We start from the raw sequence: 22,749 nt of genomic DNA, 5'->3' as shown, positions 1-22,749 counted from the left end.
GGGGTGGGTGGTGGTGGGGGGGCACACATATTGAAAATTCAGCCGACGTATAACAGACCCAGATCAAAGAAACGTTCAACGTTTTTTTTTTTTTTTTGTTTTTTTTGTTGTTTTTTTTTTGTTCTAAAACAATTACAAAACTGCATGGTACAGGTAAAATTGACTCGCTGTCAAACAATTGCTAAGATAATTACCTTAATCGGTCAAATTATTGGGTAGGGGGATGGGGGCGCCTTACCTCTGACAAAGGCTTAATTTTCTATGTACAGCCAGATACTAACATAATTATTTCATTTTCACCTGGTATGTCAAATATTATAAAATTCGGTCCATAACGAAAGGAATAGAATCACCACGATATGTCTGTAAACACACACAAAGCAGTTCTTATCTTATTGAATGTAAGCATTTGCATCTAACATGTTTAGTACGCAATTTAATTTGCTAAATTTCAGGGTGATCTTTCTAATGAGAACGGAGCTGTTATTGTGTTTTACTTATTATATACTTTGTTTTATTTGATCTGTGATTGCTGCACCTGTCATAGCTGTCAAGTTTAAAACATTTTGCTGTTGCTTTTTGTTGTTTCAGAAACACCCCCTCCGCCACCTCAACCAGAAGTTCCAGAAGAAGAACTGGTGAAGGAACTACACGTGAAAGATATTGACCTTCACATTAAAGCAAACACAGAGAAACACAGGTAAGTTAACTAAAACCATATTCAGTAATGTATAGATCTCTGAACATATCCACAATCAATGACAATCAGTCCTTGCATGTATCCTAACGAAGATCAAAGTTATCAATAGATTTGAGCTCATTTACCATGATTTGATATTCTTTTTGATGCATGCTACGTCTTCAAAATCGCAAGCATTATGCTCTTAAATTTGTCATCTATTTTCAGGAGTACATCTTGGAAATAGTGTAAAATTTGTATCTTTCAGAAACATGCGCGAGAGTTTTGAATCTTGTGTGCTACACTGTTTCTTTCTGTGCTTAGATTATTTTAAAGAGATAGTGCTAACAGTACGGTGTAAGCACATTTACACATGTAGACTTTGACTTTAGACAATATTTAATCAAGTAAAGCCAATTTCATATCTCTCCAAGAATGGCTGCTAATGTGCCAGATAAGCTTTGGTATATTGGGAGTCCTAAAAAGATTACTTAGAAACGTATAATATACCATTTAAGGTCTTTACACGTTTGCTGGTGATTGGAAGATACTGGACCAATTAACAAATGTAACACTGTCGTTGTTTTGGTCCAGGCGTTGTAGTATTTTGTTAAAATATAAGTTGAACACTTCTTAATATTTTTAACATCTGATAAATGAGGGTAGTCAGTCAGATAGCAATTAGTATTCGATGATAGTAAGTAGAGGTTTTAGCGTTAGATATGTAACTCTATAAAGCACTGTTGATAGCTTCCAAATGGTACGAAAAGTTTGTTTTATCAGTGCATGTAGTTAGATTTGCTACATTTGGGGTTTTAAAAAGTCTGTGAAAGTGGTACTACTTAAAACGTGAATACCGTTGTGATGTAGCATCCAATGAATGTGAAAGCTCTGGTGTGGAAGCTTTCTTCATGTTAGAAACATGTCCAGTTACTCTGTAGAAAATAATTGTAAGATTAAACAAGACTTACCTTGGTACGTTGAAGTAAAACGAGTTTTACCAGCAATAAAATTACCAGGAGTGTTAATCAGTTTAAAATCCTTGCCCGTACTTACTTCTAATATTTGCTTTTTTGGTTGTAAGGCTGTTTTCCTTTCTTCCCGAATGCTTTCCCGAAGGTTGCTGATTTGTTTCCAAATTTTCTGTACCCCTGGTTCTGTGCATGGGGATGAGGGTTTGATTGCCGGGCACTCTGCTGTGTTGTTTGAGAGGCGGGATGTCCCAGGCTTCTGTTCCCCCCCCCCCCCCCCCCCCCCCCCCTTTGGTTGTTTAACTGTCATACTGATGTTTTTGGTGCTGTCTAACTGTTTTGTTTGATCTGTTAAATTGTCACCAAACAGTCCGGTGGCTGTGATGGGGGTATCAGCTGAGCATATTGAACGGAACTTCGGGTCTAATTCCTTCCTTATTTTCTCTCTTCTCTGAAGATCCATTGCGTTAATATTCCCACACAAAATTTTGAAAGAGTCCCAGATGCATTCTTTCAGATACCTGGTGTCTGGTTCTACGTTTCTCCAGACATGATTCATAGCCTGTACTAAAGGCCCTGCTGCTTGATTTAGTTGACTTAGACACCTTTGTTGAGTAACATCCGATGATTTGACAGAATTTTTCAACTTGTTCCACAGAAAGCCATCGATTCTTGGCACTTGCAATGACTCCACGTTTTCAGGTCTTAAATATTTGCTTGAAAGTTCTTTCAGTTTGTCATTATCTACCTTAGAAGGGCGTTAAGCTTTGTTGACACGTCTGGCCACTTCCTCCTTTAATGGGGCGCTGAATTTTTGCTCTTCCCCAAAAAACTCGTCCATATCCGACATAAACGAGTCACTGGAGTCGTGTTTCTCATCTGAAACAGGCGGATTTGAAATCAAATCGTCGATATCCGAATCGTTATTGTCCGAATCCGGCTGAGCGTGGGATGACTTCCGCTTTTTGGAAGCAACGTCGTCGTCAATTTTTTTTCTTTTTAATGAGGTTACATCATCCTGCATTTGTTTGATTGACGATGAAAGCTCTTTAATTCTGAGAGTTTGTCCCTCGAAGGCACGAATTGAGCTAGTGAATGTTTCTAATATGCATTCACCCTTCTCGATGAATTTTTCGAGTTTGTTTACATCTGTTTGCTCCTTTCGCGCATGCGTGGTTTGACTATTTCCGCCCGGGAGATCACTGGAACAGCTGCTGCTGTTCTCCCCACAATTTGGCGCCATTCCAGTTAAGACCTCGCGTCTCTCCCTAGAAATCGAAAAATAATAATCATGAATCGATCTCTAGGTATAAATAACGAAATATTGCAGCACAATTCAATGGAAAACGGTTACGATATTAAATTGATGGGCAAATCTGCATTTCGCAGACGAATCGAAATTAGTAACGGGTCCAGCTCGGGATCCGAAAGGCCTCGCCAGGTTTGAAAGTCAATCGACTTTCCGCAATTATATAACGCATGTTACAAGCCAATTTGTACCATTCCGGTCAAATTAAATGTCATTCAGACAATTTCTTAAACCCAGAAATTCATTCTGTGTTGTCATTCAGACCTTGCTCAGAATCGTCCATTCAAGTACTGGCCAACGCCCGATAATGACCGCATTTCAAAATCCAGATCGATAAATCTTGTGGTCGAAAATCAATAAATATTTTGTACATCTTACCTACTGTATATAAATCGCGAGTGATGTTTATCAGTTGAATATCCTCTGTGTCTTTAATCGTTATTTATCGGGATGAATAAAAGTGAGTTAAGTGTTATATTTGTAATTTAATGTCTCTGAAATTCTGTGACTGTTTATTCCATAAACCAAAGCCTCGTTCTGATTTCATATTACCAATGAGCTACGTCATCTCTGTTGGATCCCTATAAGGGGTTATGTGGGAGATAAAAGCAAATTTGCAAACTTAAAATGCCCCCGTCATCTTACTTGTTCAATGGTCCTCCTCTAATAGAGCTGTAGATGGTCGCTGACTATCATCTTATCTGTAGTCGTCAGTTTGTATCTGTAAATCAGTGGTAATTGAACACCATGTGAATTCTTAAAACGTCTGGTTAGGGAAATTTTCTTATGGTCTTTTGTTCTATTATGCATTGTTTAGAGAACCCAACATGTCATTATACAGTACGTATTTTTCCGTAATCGCAAGCAGACCTTTCTGCATTATTTCGGCTTGCCTATTATGTACTTTGTTCAGAGATTATCACAAAATGGCGAGATATCCCTACCCTACTCTTTATACTTTACTAATTGATCACATGTTCTCAAAGAAGACAAATCGGTAACTGAGAAACAAATGCAACAGAGAAAGTTAACGTAAACTAGACCATTCTTTGTCTAAAAGTAAGTTTTACAAATATACCTGGCGGAGTTGTGATCAGTTAATCGAAGTGTGGCGGTTTCTCTTGGATAACAAATTTATTAAATTTAGCAATAAATCATATAGACAACTAATAATTTGTGGGAACTAACTGCACTTCACTCATTGCTGATTCATTTTTATACTGTTTTTAATGTGATTTCATGTTCAGTTTGTCCACTGAGACAAAGTTTGATATTGAAGTTTTAAATGAGGTACCTTGATGATACTTTTAAACATGATATTTTAAACATGGACATCCTACATTTTTCTTAGATAGTGAACAGAACTACAACTTAACAAAGCTTGTGGTCTTAGAGGCAGCGTCTCTGTAACGTAGATTCCTATACTGAATATTTATCCTTGTTTTTCCCCTAACTCCAACACCCCGCCCCTTTTTAGGTGAGCTGTTGTGACCGCTTGATGTCCGTCGTGCGTCAACAATTTCTAAAGAAATCTTCTTCTTGAAACCACTGCGGAGAATTACACCAAACTTCACAGGAATGATCCTTGGGTGGCCTCCTTTCAAAATTTTTCAAAGAATTGAATTCCATGCAGAACTCTGGTTGCCATGGCAACCGAAAGGAAAAACTTCTTGTCCAAAACAACAGGGCCTAGGGCTTTGATAGCTGGTGTGTAGCATCATCTCGTGGTCCTCTACCAAAATGTTCAAATTATCCCCCTAGGGTCAAATATGGCCCCGCCCCGGGGGTCACATGGTTTATATAGACTTATATATGGAAAACTTTGAAAATCTTCTTGTACCAAACCACATGGCCTAGGGCTTTGATATTTGGTAATTGGCATCATCTAGTGGTCCTCTACCAAGATTGTTCAAATTATCCCCCTAGGGTTAAATATGGCCCCGCCCCGGGGGTCACATGGTTTATAGAGACTTATATAGCGAAAACTTTGAAAATCTTCTTGTACAAAACCACATGGCCTAGGGCTTTGATATTTGGTAATTGGCATCATCTAGTGGTCTTCTTCCAAGATGGTTCAAATTATCTCCCTGGGGTCAAATATGGTCCCTCCCCGGGGGTCCCAAGTTTTACATAAACTTATATAGGAAAAAAAGTTTTAAAATCTTCTTGTCTGAAACCACAACACTTAGACCTTTAATATTTGGTTTGTATTATTGTCTTATGGTCCTCAACCAAAATTATTCAAATTGTACCCCTTGGGTGAAAAGTGGCCCTGCCCTGGGGGTCCCAAGTTTTATATAGACATATACTTTATATAGGAAAAAGCTTTAAAAATCTTCTTGTCTGATAACATACAACCTAGGCTTTTGATATTTGGTATTATGCATTGTCTAGTAGTCCTCTACCAAAATTATTCAAATTATGCCCCTAGGGTTAAGAGGCCCGCCCTGGGGTCACTTAGTTATTATGTGAGTTATATAGGAAAAATACTTAAAAAATCGTCTGATCCTATTTCCAAGACTGTTTAATTATAATTACCTGATGACCCCAAGTAATATGATGTCACTTGACTGTGACCTTGACCTACTGACCTACTTTCTTGTTTTTCAAGATACAGCCTTGAAATTTTGATGACATACACAGTTTTGCACACAAATCATAAAACTGAATTTCATTGACTATGAATGTGACCTACTGAGTTCCTTAATATTTTATCATCAGTTTGACATTTGAAACATGTAGCTCATATTACTCAGGTGAACGATCCAGGGTCATCATGACCCTCTTGTTCTACGACTTCCCCATTTTGATATCTTGCATCTGGTAAAAATGTACTTGTTGGATTTTCTCGAAACAGCACGTCCGCATTATCTATCCGCTACAGTTTATATTTGTAGCGGGCTCAGTTTGCGGGTATGGTTCTTACTGTGTTTACTGTGCTCTTTGCTTCCGGAAAATCGTTCATTTACCATTTCGTTTTAGAACGGCCGATTACGACTGTACGAAGGACAGAAAAGTTGACGGGAAGTTAGAACCGGCGGAATTAGTTGTACGTCGGGGAGACACAATAAAAATGACAATCACTTTTGACAAAAGTCCATACAGCAAAGAGAAGAACGACTTGCAGTTAATCTTCTCGATCGGTACGAGATTTCTTTACATGATATATGAACAAGTATTAAGACAGGTTTACATATTTAAAAAAGTTTAAATGTTCTTAATGTGAACTCATTAATATAAAGTGGGTATTGGAAAATGAGCTGTGAACGCTTTTTTTGGCGTTATAAGATGAAAATCGCTTAATATATGTTTTTAAAACATCTAAGTTACAGAATGATAAGGCTCGGATTGTGTGTTTATTGCTAGCATAGTGACCACTGGTCATTTTATTTTTACTCTTGATTGTTTTATAATTCATAATTTAGAATCTCACTTTTAATTTCATTAAAACTCTGAAAGGAAACGAGTAGTTTTAATGTTTTGACCAAAGTTCTAATTTCTTATATAAGTAAGAACCCTTTTCGTCAAACACATTCCAACCTCCACATACCAAAAGATAAACGATCGTTTTGTATTTGAATACTGCCTACATTTATGTCCTTTTAGGATTTATAATGCCAAAAATAAACACTTCTTGTCGTGTATTACAGGAAAAGATCCTAAACCAGCTCGAGGTACTAAAGTTGAGTTTAAAATTGACGAGTCTGGAAATCAAAAGTTTAAGCCTGATAAATGGGGTGCAACTTTACAAGACAAGACCGGAAATGACATCACGATTCTGGTAAGCGATTATAAGTCCCCTGCTGATTGAAAACCAGTTTCGGGGACTATAGGAGTGCGCTTTTCCGTCATTCCGTCCGTCCGTCCGCAATTTCGTGTCCGGTCCATAACTCTGTCATCCATGAAGAGATTTTAATATTACTTGGCACAAATGTTTCCCATGATGAGACGACGTGTCATGTGCAAAACCCGGACCCCTGACTCAAAGGTCAAGGTCACAGTTGGAGGTCAAAGGTCAACAGGGCTTTTATCCTGTCTGGTCCATAACTCTCCAATCCATGAAGGGATTTTAATATTACTTGGCACAAATGTACCTCATAATAAGATGATGTGTCATGCACAGCTTTCAGACGCCTAGCTTAAAGGTCAAGGTCACATTTAGCAGTCAAATGTTAACATGGCATGAACAGGGTCTGTTTCGTGTCCGGTCCATAACTCTGTCATTCATCAAGGGATTTTAATATCACTTGGCACAAATGTTCCCCATGATGAGTCGACATGTCATGCACAAAAGCCGGACCCCTGACTCAAAGGTCAAGGTCACAATTAGGGCTCAAAGGTCAACAGGGCTTTTTTTCTATCCGGTCCATAACTCTGCCATCCATGAAGGGATTTTAATATTACTTGGCACAAATGTTTCACATGATGAGACGACGTGATATATGCAAAAGCTGGACCCCTAGCTTAAAGGGCAAGGTCAGAATTGGAGGTCAAACTATAATAGGAATTTTTTCCTGTCCTGTCCAGAACTCTGTCATCCATCAAGGGATTACATAGAGATGGTACCTAAAAAATTCAAATTCATCTTTATAGATTTTTTTCAGAGTGAAATGATAGCTAAGTGCACCAATTTTCTAAATATATTTATGGTTTTCCTCTTCTCCATGTCAAAAATAGAAATATTTGATATCTAAAAAATGACTTTCTCAAAATGTCTGAAGCAAAATGGACAACTCTTGTATTGACCGTTTTTCAAAGATTTTAGGACTTCCCCAGTTATAGTCTATATCAAAAGCTCCCACAGCTAAATAAATTCAATAGCGTATAAGCTAAGTTTACTCTATCTTCAACATTTTGAAAGAGCCTATACAGAACTTCCTTTTGTCTTTTAATAAAGTCAAATTCCAAGACTAGCCAAGAGTCTAAAACGCTTGAAAAAATTATGAGTGAAAGAGAATGACATGCTCTTTATTATAAGCTTACCAAAACCAGACCAAAAATGTACCTTAAAGAAGTTATTAAAGATTTTATATTGTAAACAAACCCCTACACCATTTTACTATCAATATTTTCCACTCATGAATGCACTCAATTCAGGTGATAATTGTTGATATATTTGTAAATGAGAGGCCCCAACAAAAACCATTTTTTCAAGTTGTGTAAACAGTATAAGTTTTAAATTAATGTTGATATCTGAAATTATCCGATTACTTTGTTTTCAACAATAAATAAAACACCTTTTAGTTTGTTTAGGGTAGTTGACCTGAAACGAAAATCATCAAATAGAGTAATCTCCATATGCTTTTTCAGCATTTATTCGTTTTTCAAGGAAAGCAAAGGATCGTGCTAGTTCCCTCCAGAGAATGTTTAAATTGAGAATTGCTTAAAATACATTACACAGAGTCATTACCTGTCAGCTACGTTAACATGTAGTAATTACAATCACTACCTTAAAACATTGTAATTATATTTGACGACAATGAATTTTTGTGTTACCAATTTAACTTTTTTTGTTATTTCTCATTGTTGGATATATACATTTTACATTTTGATATATAAATGTTGTGTAAACCAATGTATCACCATTGAGAACAATAAATAAACAACTTTGGCTAAAAGATCAAAACTTAATAACGTTTCTTAATGTCGTTAATTTTCTTCAAAGGAATGTATGCATTATTCTATATAATCTTCATGCATTACAAAACTTTCTATCAGGTCCTCACTACAACTTACAAAATAACTGTCTGTGTAAGTCATGAGAAAAGCGTGCATATTGTATATTGAATACAAATTGATTTAAACAAATGTAGGTCATATTTTGTCTGCCTGATCAGTTGTTTGAAAAAGGACCTATCTGATTTTTCTTTCACTTTTGATCAATGTTTAATGTTGGCTTCAGTTTATTGATCAATTCAGAGTTGCCTCCCTTTGATTTATTTGGGTAGGTACCATCTCTAGATTACAATATTAATTGGCAAAAATATTCCCCATGATGAGATGACATGTCATGTACAAACCCAGAACCCTAGCTTAAAGGTCAAAGGCATACTTGGCCTGTAAGTGTGACCTTGACCTTAGACCTAGGGCCCGGGTTTTGCGCATGACATGTTGTCTCATCCAGGGGAATATTTGTACCAACTGATATTTAAATCCTGTCTTGCACGACAAAGTTATAGACCGGACAGGAAAAAACCTTACTGGTATTAAATGGCACAAACCATACTGTACGAACAAATTCAGGGTTATCGCATAGTCGTAGTCAGTTTTTCAAAACAAGATTGAAATTGGAAATAAAACGCGTTTTGGGCATACCAGCCTCATGCTTACAATAAATGCAACTTGGCGAGATAGGCCGCTTCTGCGCTAAGCTCCAACGTAAGTAACCAAAGAGCCTGTAGTATTATAATATTATTTGAAGTTGAAGCACCAGGAGTTTTACTTTTAAAGCACAACCAGATAAGCTGCAAGAAAAATATCAAATCATTCCGTCCATTATGTGTAGGAAATAATGTATTAGTTTAAACATATTTATTCGCCAATTATTTCAATATACATACAGTTCACAACAAATGATACAATAGATTGACGAGTGAAGATATAATGTATTATAGAACTGCCATCACACCACAGGAAAGTGTAATGGTAATCTGTACAGATTATAGGTCATATGACGAATTTCTAGTTTTGATGGTGGAGGATGACCCCAGGTGCCCCTCCGTGCATTATATGATCACGACTAGGCATCTGGGTAGAACTATCGACCTTTCGTTAGTCCGCTGTTTGGCTTCCTCACATGACGAATTAATCTGTAGAGATGTTTGTCACCAAACTTGTACCATACGTTACAATCTTTGCTATGTATTGTTTTTGGTAAGTTTTAAACATTTCTTCAAAGTAAATGAAGTTTGATTTTTCATATATTGTAAATACATTACCATGGAATTCCGGGTCCGCAAAACCAAGTTTGAATTTGTATTTCAATCAAAGTCGGGCGACATGTTCTATAATCTATCGAGTATAATTAATGTTACCTCGTTGTAACATATTTTCCTATAGTGCAAGCTCTTGTAAAACGAATAAGCTGTTATTCATATAACCTGCAGGAGGTTGCTCGAGGAACATGCCAGTTTTGGTGCGGGTAGTTGACGATGCCATTGTTTATTATATTCATTTGTTTCTTTTCCATTAAAATTATTAAATGTAAATCTAAACGTAACGCCTCTAAATCCAAGTTATTGTCTTTTTAATCATTTTAAATTTTTTACAACTAGGGGAAGTTTCAATAAATTCTACATTGTAAAAAAAATTAAATTTGCGAAAACTTTATCAAAACTCCAATGGACTGCCATTAGGATAATTTACACAAGGTCCACTCTTTTTCAATTAGCCTAGCAAAAGGCTAAGAACACGATCCTGTCCTTTTCGTTTGCCGAATTTTCTAAGTATTATTTGTAGTTTGAAGTTTTGAAAAAAAAAATGATTTAATCCAATTTTGTATTGGAGAAAAATTTTGATCCGAACGTGCATAACTACCATAACGGTGGTGACATTCATACCAGAATAATATTTCTTAGTGATATTTTACCCGTATCCTATTGAAATCTTTTACCAGCATCTATACACAGTTTTTGTTATTTGAGACGATGAACTTTGAACGAAATAGAAAGAGTCCCACGTGTCAAAACCACTGGAAATATTGTTTTCAATTTACAGGACATAACTTATCTGGTTCCGTACTTAATCATGCTGCAAATATGGCCAAATAAATAAATTAAAACTGGTAGTAGGTGGTCTATAAATGTGCACATCAACTTCTGCATACCAAAATGTTCGTCAGAATATGTAGTTTTCAGAACTGCCTGATGCCAGTTTTTAGTCACTGGGCAAAGTCCTCAAATTCAAGATGGCCGCCAACATGGCCGCTGATACATGAAAATGTTACCTAATGCATAAAATTGCAAAATAAAAGCATTTAACTGTTGTAAATTAATTTGAAGTTATTATAAAAATGTGAAAGTTATAAATCTGCAAAATTATATGCATTTATCGATATGAAATACAACTTTTTGACACATTTTATACCAATTTTATATGGACTAAAATGTGATGAATACTATTTTCTTGAACATACGGTCAATATACTTTGTTTGTATTCCACTATTTATTAAATAGTTACTATTTAATCTTGTTCCTTATACAATGCAATCCCGTGTTGAATAAATGATAATAAATTGTAATAACATTATTATTTTGTTAAAGGATACATTCAAATTATTGATAATATATATATTTAAGTGGGTGGGGTTATCCAATATGGAATATATCTAATAACAGGTAAAATAAAAAATAAATTGATAATCATCTTCAGTTATGTATACATTCTACTATAATTTCATTATCAAAACAATGTATAAACTACGAAATATATATTTAAACGAAACGTACCAAGTTTATTTAAAAAATGGCCGCCAAGATGGCTGCCGCAATGTTTTTGCTATGACTTATATCTTATACCGACAGCAGCACCTTTGAAGACTCTGCTATAGCGTTTTGATTTCTTTGCGTTATAACAGACGTACATTATGTTGATTATTTAATTGCATTGTGATTTATAGAGTAAACTGCAATATTTTTTTATATTTATAAAATAAACGAAACAGAACATAGGTATATACATCCATACCAGATATAGGTTATAAATGTAAATATTTAATAAATGAATCTTTCCCCTACACCAAATACACAGTGAATAAACACTGCTTAATTAAATTGCCTAGATCAAGGGAAACTTTCCCTTACACCACAGTCACAGGAAATAACGAAATTGTCCGCTCTTTTATTGGAAATACAGGGCCTGAGTATTTTTGGCTGTTAGGGTCAAAACACCCGTTGTGCACGTTCCAATAATGTCTGCCACTGTCTGGGCAGTCATGCCCAACAAATGTTGGCTGCCAAATCTGGAAACACCATGGGACAAACTGCCCAACAAATGTGGGCTGCCAAATCTGAAAACCCCCGTAGGACAAAATACTGAGCATTCGACTCCAGCATTCACAAACTATCGGGAATTTATTATTTCCAGTCGGTGACCTGCTGAATACTCAAAATGGCCTGGACATTCCCTGCCAACCATGTGGTAAATGCAGGGAGAAATAGATCCTTGAGAACATACACTATACAAAATGGTAACCTCCCTGGTTTAATATCTTACATCATATAAAATTTACAAGGGTAATCTCCCCTTTGTTAAACATCCTAAACTGACCAATCATAAAATAAGCAATTCATGTACATTATATACAATTACAAGTGTAACCTCCCCTGTTTTATATGTTCTGAATTGATCGGTTGTAAAATTTCACTAACATCATGTAAAATTTACAAGAGTACTCCCCTGTGTACATCAAAATATAATATAAAAACTAAGACTCCTAACATGATCATCACGGAGGACATCCTACCTTATTTGAAATATTGCTTACTCTTGGAAAGCGACACTCCGGTCAGTCGGAGAATCACTCTGCTCCTTCAGTTCAGCGCAATCTCTTCTCAGGTGATCTCCCTGACAATTGAAGCATCTCCCTGGAGATCTAGGCAAAGTACGATTCTTCAGCCAATGATTTCCCCCACAATTAAAGCAGCCTCCCCCATTCCGACTAGGACTACCTGATACTTATTTCTTCCGGGACTATACGGAGAGGGAGACAATGATTGATCAACTTTGGCGGTAAGCTCAGACATAGCTTTCAACAAATCTGTCTGCTGCTTAGTAGCGTTTTCTTGGTATTGAAGTTGGCTTTTGCTAGCGGTCTCCTGGACTTAAATCATACTGTTTAGTAACTCTGAGAGGGTATGTTGCGTTGGGATTGGAGCGACTTTAGAACTAATAGTCGGACTTGAACTATCTGAGTATGTACTAGAGGCAAGCCTCTCTGAACGTCTGGGAATTGACTCCCTAGTAGCCTTTATATTTGGACATTCCTTATGCGGAGACAGATTGCCCTGTAATGCATTATGGCACTGTTGAAATTCCTTAGCACGTTCTAAGCACGAGTGTATTTTAGTTTGAGATGGATCACATGTTCAGCTGCACTTACGTCCCGCATTCCATAACAAAGACAAGTTACAGTCTGTGATTCTGTCAATGCCTGGTCAACGGATGGAAATGCCTCAGTGGCCAATTCTAACACCCTATCTGACTAGTCGTCAAGGCTGTCATCGGGGCAATGTGTAGCAGACTGAAGCTGGACTAGATATCTTTCAGTGGGGCGGGGGGGGGTGTTAAAGCCTCAAAAATCCGTTCCAATTCTATATTTAGTTCTGCACAGGAGATGTTAGGCCTACGTGTGACTGAGTTTGAGAATAACTCCTCTGCCTTCCCGGAAAGGTTCAATTCTATATGAAATTTGCTCTGTTCTTCCCCCACTTATTATAACGTGCATATGTTTCAAACTTATGACGGAGGGTTCGCCAACTTGAGGTGCCATCATATGGTGGCATATTTTGCAGCTTAAAGTCTCTTCTTGGAAGTTTCTTTTGGTCTTGCAGAAGGTTGTGCGAGGGCAACCCCATTTTTGGTTCATAAACCGCACACCCGAGCTATTGTAGTCTTGCAAACCAGAATTACTGGGGAGCACGTAATGCGCCTGCTGTAGAGTCCCCAATAGCCTATTGGGGGCCCAGGTTTCATGGTTCAAGATGGAACCATTGGTTGGTAAATTGACTGGAGCCACAGCACTGACTTGATGTTCATAAGGCGCTGTATCTCTTGAATCCGAATATAACAGACCAGAACCTCCCCAAGGGTACATGATCTGAGCCGCAATCGACTCATTTACCCTAGGTAAGATCTGTGCTCTTGTGGCAGGCACTTGGAACGGTGCCCTAGCATGCATATTTGCATAAACTGGGTGCGGATCATGGGAGTAGCCGCGGCATCAGGTGGCATTGAAGCAGCCATAGTGTATGGTGTCGAGGTCACTAAAGATATATTTGCGGGCATTAGCGCAAAGGACGCAGTCGTATGGTAAGATGGCAGTGCATCAACTGTAGTATTTGGGATTGAGGGAAGACAGGACCAATCTATACTGGTTGGAATGGATTGAACCCCAACGAAACTTATTCCGGGTGCCAGGGATTGACACAAATGACAACCCCTGGGTTGCGCTACGCGAGAGGGAGCTTGTATATTTGTACTAAGTGTGCCATTCATACAGTAGGGTGTTTGTGCAACAATATGGTCACTAGCTCCATGTGGAAAGTTTCGAACCACCGTTTGCTCCATCGGTGAGATGTGTTACAGGAGCCATAGCCGGTACATTTGTACTAATTTTAGGGGCCTGAATCCCTGTGTCAACCATAGGGTAGGGTGGTCGAACCAGAGCGTTTTGATCAAGTAGACGGATATTATTCCAAATGCCACTTGTGGGTTTTGGTGCAGAAACTGTTTTTGTGTCTATAGGAGGAGGTGATCGCCCGTGCTACTCATATAGTAGGGTGGTCTAGCAATAGCATTCTGGCCCTCGTCAGGTGGACGGGATTGATCCCAAGGGCCACCTGTAGGATGTAGTGCGGGCATAGTTCCTGGCACATTTGAACCAGTTGTAGGGCCCTGCAGTCCTGCTGTTCCCTTAGAATTGGGCGGTTGTACCAAAGTGGACTGTTTTATGTCGGGCGGACACAGCCTATTCCATATTTCAGCCTGAGATTGTTGTACCATACCCAAAACTGGTACAGCTGTACCATGATGAGGGTCAAGTACCCCACTCCCACTCATAGGATATAGCGGCATATACTTGGATGCTGGTACAATTGTACCATGTTGCGGGGCACGTTCCACGGAACCACCTAAAAGATAATTTGACATAAAAGCTGATGAGGGCGTATTCGTACCAGGCGGAGGTACTTGCCCCTTTCCCCCCCCCCCCCCCCCCCGGTACCACTACTAAGACACGGATTCGGGCGTATTTGTACCATGTGGAGGTACTTGTCCTCCGGTGCCACTACTAATAATACTTGGCACGGAAACCGATGTAGGCTCATTTGTACAAACGGAGGTACTTGTCCCCCAGTACCTCTTGATGCCATAGTCAGAACTGGTTTATATGCAGCAGGAGTCTGGCACACTTTGCCAGCATAGAGATTCGATGCTGCTTGACCCGTCGGTTCAGACATACGGGAGGCGGGGGCTCGGCCCCTCATGATATTCGCGTGATGCGATACCAAAGATGAACTCTTTTCATTTGTATTTGAATAAGGGGAATGATCCCTCGTGCCACCCGTAAGGTTCGAAGATGTATGCATTGCTGGGCCAGACATATGGGAGGCCCCTCTGAAAATTCGCCTGATGCGATACCAATGATGAACTCATTTCATTTGTATTTAGGTAAGGGGTATGATCCCTCGCGCCACCCGTAAGGTTCGAAGATGTATGCATTGCTGGATCAGACATAGGGAAGCGGGGGCTTGGCCCCTCTAAATATTCGCGTGATGCGATCCCAAAGATGAACTCATTTCTATAGATATAGGTAAGCATTTTATTTCTACAGAAACAACTTACGTCTTAAAAGTAAACTTTAAATCCGAAATACATTTTATGTATGAGTTGTGCGTATTTGATGTATACAATGATACCCCATTAAAAAGTGCCTAGATAAAATCATGCATATGTTTTCAAAGACCTTCTTCAGTTTAAGGCTTTTCTACATTTTGTTCTGCTATAATTGCTCCATACTACAAAGTATGAGAAAACATATGCTTTCTTAAATAACAAGTAATTAAAATTAACATGTTGCTATTTCAAAACCATGACTTACATGTACATTACTTAAATCATATTGTGTCAGTTTGTATCAATCAATATGTGTTCAATGTATGTTGTTTTATTTTTTTTAGAATTTAATAACACTCTAAAGGTTATTTATTCAAATCTTAAAAAAAAGATGTCATTGCAGAGCAGTATTCCATATTTTACTGACATTATCATATCTCACAAGCTTACAAGCTTACAACTGAACATAAAATGTCGAAGACATTATTACATATGTTGTATATTAATCATTTTTACATTCTCTTTTTACAAGAAAAGACTAGCAAGCAGTTCATAAGTTTAAATCAGTATTTTATGTAATTGCTAAAGAAATATTCTATTAAATGCTGTTTTAATCTTCGAATTTACATTTCAGCCTGTTTTAATTACTTTTAGCAAACATTATGTTTACTTCAAAATCGAATTGTGTCATAATGTGAAAATGATATATTTTCATCATTTCCTGATTACCCACACCAATTATGTAACTTAGTCTTATTGATGTCGGTATATATGCCACATTTTATTCATGTAATAGTTCTTTTTCACGTATTTGTTCCGTCAAGAAAAAAAATGCACATTAAAAAACCTGCACCTTTACTTAATATGAATTTTAAAGTATTACACATATTATATATAAGTGTACATAGATTTACCCCACCCACTAAGCTGTTTACTTAGCCCTTGATTGTTGGATTAACAGATAATAATTTAATCAAAAGTTGTCATGTCAAATACTTATGATATAGATTATAAAATTCTGAACATAATAAAGCATAAAACTTGTAAAATATAACCAAGCAATTAAAAGTGGTAGAATTATTAAAAGAATGTATGTAAAACAACGATTTTTTTCTGATCATTTTGCATGCAAAATCCATCATATTATGTAAGAATATATTTCAATTTACTTAAAGATGAAATAAACTGTGTTTTAATCTTTTCTGCAACAGAAACTAGTATAAGACTAGGACGATGCCTTTAAATTTGAAATATATTGTCCAGTCAATATGTATAGTATGATTTTTAATTTTCGGTAATCATATTGGCGGCCATCTTGAATTTGAGCACTTTGCCCACCACTTGCATTCTGACATCAGCTGGTTTTGGAAACTTAATACTCTTACAAACATTTTGATATATAGTTTGCGATGTGAACATTCGTAGACCACCTACCCCTCATGGAGGTGAACTCGTTTGCGACAGTATAAACTTCTACTTCAGTTTGCAATTAACATAATCTGTTCAACGATAGTCCCTTACTTTTTAGGATGAGTTTAACATTAAGTTGAATATTGAAAAGACATACATACCTAGAAATCCGTTGAAACCATATCTTCGTGTGACCGACATCCCTAAACGTGTATGTGTTAAATAGAATTCCTCTCATGGTGTTGTTTAAAAGACAATCCAATGGATTAAGTAATTATTTTGCTTTGATGCGAGTTTTGAAAAGGCAAAAGATTTTGTTAAAGATTATTTTGCAGTGTGAATAAGACGTTTCAAAATATACGAAAAACTAAGTTTCACTCAAAAAGAAATACAAAATGGAAAGTGGTATAGTAGATAATAAGAAGGGAAATGAGTAACCAGTTATTGATGTATCTTGTTTAAAGTAAATACACAGTTGTGTAAAATCGCAATTTTTGATGATACGAATATATGTAGGGTATTTAGAAACAAGAAAGCAAATAAAACCAATTCTAATATTCATGCAAACACATGTAAAGTCATTAATTGCAATCGTCGTCACCCAAAACACAGTTTAGCCTCCTTCAGTGCCACTTATGAATTCTTACTAGCCAGTTTGGCTGGCGTTCTGTAGTGTTTGTACACATTTAAGTATTTGGAGTCCATACTGTCCGTGAATGTATTTATAGTTTAGTTTAAACATATTTTTATTCCGAAAAGCATGAAATATTTACAATACAACATTCCAGGAATTGGACAGAAAGCTATATTAGCTTACATCTGTCCTCTCCTTTATTTATAGTTTGTTTTATCCTGTGTATACAGGTATATATTCCTGCCAACTGCATCATAGGCGAATGGAATTTTTATGTGAAGACAATTAGTGAAGGAAAGGACAAGGATGGGAAAGATAAAACACTCTCCGGGACGTACAAGCCTAAAGATGACATCACCATACTCTTTAACCCTTGGTGTAAAGGTGAGCTCATCCATTCCTCACAGCTTTGGTGAAGGGCCTTTATTGTCTGATACTAACAGGGGAAAACATATTTCACGGGAGGATCCAGCGTAAGGGGTTTAAGGGGAGGTAATTTATGGAGTCCAGTGGCATTCCCCCCTCCGAACCATTTTAGAAAGTATATCTCACATGGCGCAAACTAACGTTTGAGCACTATTTTTTCACAAAATGTCATATTTTCTTTTACATTTGTAATTTTTATGAACAAGAATGAATTTACCCCATATGATAGCTTTTAATTGGACTGTTGACAGGTCCTTCCACTTCAGGATTTCTTAGGTGGGAAGGATTCTGAGTATGCCCTTGAATTTTGATAAAAGGACAATTCGACAAACAGGTCTTTAACTAGATTATATCAACTTTTAAAGAATTCAGAATGTTTCTAAAAGTACGTGTATTGTTCGCATTTCAGAGGACGGTGTATATATGGCTACGGAAAATTTGCTTAATGAATACATCTGTAATGAGAACGGAGCTGTGTGGAGAGGAAACCATGAACAAAGAGGGGCGAGTGCATGGAATTATGGACAGGTCCTCTATATTTTGTGATTCTTCATATTTCAATCATAAGTTTTCTACTAAAGTGGAATAAAAGTTTCTTAGACGATTTGACGAGACATTTTTAGTCTGGTATATCTCCATAGCGTTGAAGGCATTAAGCTTGCTATTTGAATGAAATAAAAATAATAAACGTTAAGTGCGCCTCACAATGTGCTAGAACGAAGTAAAATCTTATTTAGACTCGCTAAAAACAACACACTGGGTGAATGGCTACCTTTACCTATAGTGTAAAAAGTCGGAACAGTAAAAACATTATCATCAGAAACTGCTGACCTAATTACTTTGACAAATATTCCCTTGGATGACCCTCAACCAATATGCTATGTCATATAACAAGGCTTGCGAGAGAAGGGGCTGGTTTTTACTTTTTGGCTGTTTGGTAGATTTTGAAAATCTGCAGGCCCGCTTTCAAAGTAATTTGGTAGAAACATTTTTATATGTCTACTATAATGGCTGCCTGTTTCTGGGTCCATTTAATTCAATGAAAGAAAATTGACTAAGAGATGGATTTAAAGATGTTGATATTGCACGCTTAAGGTAGTTCTGCACGTTCGCATCAATTTTTGTCCTTGATTTTTCAAACCTTCAAAATATACTTAGAAAATTCGACAAATAAAAAAAATAAAAAATAGGGTCGTGTGCTCGATTTTTGCTAGACTGGTTTGAAAATTTTTGACCTGACACAAATTTTCACAATAAGCGTCTATGGGAAAATCACAATTTTGATAACTCTTTCGCGAATAGAATTTTTTCTACAATGTAGATTTTTTAGCTCACCTACTGTCACGTAGAGACAAGGTGAGCTTTTGTGACCGCTCGATGTCCGTCGTCCGTCGTGTGTCAACAATTTGTAAAAAAATCTTCTTCTTCAGAACCACTGGGCAGATTTACACCAAACTTCACAGGAATTATTGGGTGGCCCCCTTTCTAAATTGCCCGAATAATTTAATTCCATGCAGAACTCTGGTTGCCATGGCAACCGAAAGGAAAAATTTTGAAAATCTTCTTGTCAGAAACTGTTAGACGGGTTTCAAAACTGTTTTGTAGAATTGATCTCTAGGTGACCCTCTACCAAAATTGCCTAAGCCATTCTGTTTCGGTAAAAAACATGGCCGCCGGGGGCGGGGCTTATTTTCCCTATATGGCTATATTGTAAATTTCAAAAATCTTCTTCTTCAAAACCACTGGGCAGATTTACACTATACTTCGCAGTAATGATCCTTGGGTGCCCTCCTATCAGAATTGCCCAAAGAATTGAAATCCATGCAGAACTCTGGTTGCCATGGCAACCGAAAGGAAAAACATTAAAAATCTTCTTGTCCAAAACCACAGTAGCTAGGGCTTTGATATTTGGTATGTGGCATCATCTAATGATCTAATGGTCCTCTACCAAGTTATTTCAAATTATCCCTCTAGGGTCAAATATGGCCCCGCCCAGGTCCGCGTCACATGGTTTAAATAGACTTGTATAGGAAAAAACTTTAAAAATATTCTTGTCTGAAACAGCAAGACCTACGCCTTTGATGTTTTGTATGTAGCATTGCCTTATGGTCCTCTACCAAGATTGTTCAAATTATTACCCTAGGGTGAAAAGAAGCCCTTCCCTGGGGGTCCATAATTTTACATGTACATATATAGGAAAAACTTTAAAAATCTTTTTGTCTGAAACTGGAAGGCCTAGGCTTTTGATATTTGGTATGTTGCATTGCCTAGTGGTCCAACTGTTACACGTGAACAAGTCGCATATTCGAACCGTGTTCAAAGCTGTTATCATTATTATTTATTTAATATCCTCTACAATGCGAATATTACATAGGCAATACTGTGCCAATGATTAAACAGATCCGCTTAACATGTCAGATGTTTTAATATCATATTTTAACTTTAGATAGTAACGTTGCCATTTTTATAAATGTACTCACCTTCATTCTTAATTCATAATTCATAAAATTATTCTCATTACCGTACACCGAATCCAGGCTTTATTCCACGTTTTGCGGATAAATGACCAAACGTATTACTTCCGGTTTATCAAAGGTGCAAAACTACCTTAAACGAAATATGTTTACGTTACCCCCTCTAAGCCGAAACCTCCGAAAAGCGGAAACGCCTCGAAACCGAACAATGGTCTTGATACTCAATAAGTTCATTATTTTGAAAGCACCACTCTAAAGCAAACCGAAACTTTCAATTGTTTGCAATGTTGTTCGGAAAAAGAGGACTTTCACTGGCGTTCACATGACAAAGCAAGTAAAGATTAGTTTATTCATTAAAACATGTTTGTTTATTCCTTGCGGATATAATATTTGAAATTCTTTTTTAAGAGATGGATACTTGTTTTGTAAATAACCAATTTACCAGGTTTAATTTACGGTCTGTGTTGAAAATGATTACAAATTATATAAATTGTAAATGAACATAACAGTATATAATATTTTTATTTTTCAGTTTGAAGAGGGTATCCTCGAAATTTGTTTGCACCTTGTTAGAAGTGGATTTGGGCCGGACAAGTTAAGGCATATGTCAAATCCGGTCCAAGTCAGCAGGATGATTGTAAAAATGGTAGTTATATCTTCTCTGCAGTAATAATATCTTACATCTCTTCTATAATTTCGTATATTAGTGTCTTACGACATTTTAACAACTATGTACTATATAAATTACAGCAACATTTTCACACATTTCAGGCGAAAACTATTTTGGTCATAATTCCGTAAAATATGGGTACTGTGAGAGTGACCCGTGATACAAACCTATTGAAATATGATTTTTGCAAACTTTGTCATCGGAATAAATTATTAAAGGTAACAGAAGGGAGTAAACCTTTGTAACACTTTTGAAATACTGGAGAAAATCAACATTCTAGCCTTTATATAGAGATAGACCCTAACATTTTCATTGATAGAAATACATTAAATAAAGTCTAGAAATTGATTTCCAAGTCCTTGAAATTAACAAAAATGATTTCACAAATGTGCAATGTATGATAGTTTTGCTAATATCAATAACAGAAATTTTGATATCTAATTCAAAGTTGTGATCCGCAAAGAATGTCAACTCTTGCCTTGGGCTAGTATAGTAGTCGCAACTTGACCGCGATGGTTGTCCTTAGGCTGATTATTCATATCGATTATTTCATTATAGAAATCAAGGGTGCTTATGGTAGCCGTGTATATTTATATTGAATTAGTTTGTATACATTGCAGTATCAAAGTATATATACTTACATTTGATCAGTTAAAACTTTCCAATACACTAATATATATTTACATAAACTTATATTTCCTTTTTCTCGTGCAGCTCGTGTTTTACGTACACTCCTTTTCAATAATAGGTTGTGCCTCATTATGTATTATAATGCAAAGGTCAACCATCGGGGTCAAGTTGCGTCCACTATACTTTAAAGCAGAGATATTTATTAGTTTACTTTCCTTGCAATTACACAATAGAGTAGAAAACGAAAACGGTTTAAAACACAATATTATACATTTTTGCACAACAAAATCGTTTAGGATTTATTAATATGTGTTTGATTTAACCCTGAACTACTGGTTCCTATGATTTTGTCAATTTACTTATGGTAAAAAATAACTTTTAACAAGCCGATTATAAAGTGAAATACCAGTAAGTATTTTATAGTGCAGATAATACATTTTGCTTGTATCGAAATGTCACAATAGAAGCACTTTTGTAATACAGAACACCTGGTAGGATTAGTAAAGGTGCAATTATATTGATCTCTTTTTCCTATGCCTACTTTATAGCAATACCTAATACTTACTTTCACGCATTTTTATCATTTTCAATGTCATATAATAATTATATGGTAAAAGATGTCGGTAATGTATAAGTTGAAAACTTCCACCTTACAATTGACGAGTAACCTTAAATATAAGGGTATTTATTTACTTAGACCCCAAAACAGTTATTCATATTCTGTAAATAAAATTGCACTTTATTCAAACACTTATGCTTTTGAGCTGAATTGTTTATAAGGTGAATGCATCAGATGACAATGGAGTTATAATGGGCAACTGGAGTGGCGAATACGAGGGTGGTACACCGCCTTGGAAGTGGGCTGGAAGTATCAAAATTTTGAAACAGTGGCAGAAGAGTGGCCCCGTAAAGTTCGGACAGTGTTGGGTGTTTGCTTGTGTAACAACGACAGGTATGTAACTTTTTTTTGGTTCGAGCTTATAAACGACGGGT

The 22,749-nt window shown here is 36.7% G+C and overlaps 1 protein-coding gene across 1 annotated transcript in view; it reads left to right on the top strand.

The window, feature by feature from the left end:
- The window catches only part of LOC123550056 (hemocyte protein-glutamine gamma-glutamyltransferase-like), a 59,209-nt gene that overhangs the window by 6,086 nt on the left and 30,374 nt on the right, over positions 1-22,749 (top strand). The window contains exons 3-9 of the mRNA XM_053546278.1: positions 592-700; positions 5,942-6,102; positions 6,610-6,740; positions 17,787-17,940; positions 18,392-18,510; positions 20,989-21,102; positions 22,537-22,708. Of these exons, the coding sequence (XP_053402253.1) occupies positions 592-700; positions 5,942-6,102; positions 6,610-6,740; positions 17,787-17,940; positions 18,392-18,510; positions 20,989-21,102; positions 22,537-22,708 (960 nt within the window). The remainder of the gene's footprint in view (positions 1-591; positions 701-5,941; positions 6,103-6,609; positions 6,741-17,786; positions 17,941-18,391; positions 18,511-20,988; positions 21,103-22,536; positions 22,709-22,749) is intronic.

This window comes from Mercenaria mercenaria, chromosome 6, assembly GCF_021730395.1.
Source record: "Mercenaria mercenaria strain notata chromosome 6, MADL_Memer_1, whole genome shotgun sequence".
In the NCBI taxonomy this organism is placed as follows: domain Eukaryota; kingdom Metazoa; phylum Mollusca; class Bivalvia; order Venerida; family Veneridae; genus Mercenaria; species Mercenaria mercenaria.
The sequence above is the reverse complement of the archived record's forward strand: the minus strand, read 5'-3'. Positions and strand labels throughout refer to the sequence as shown.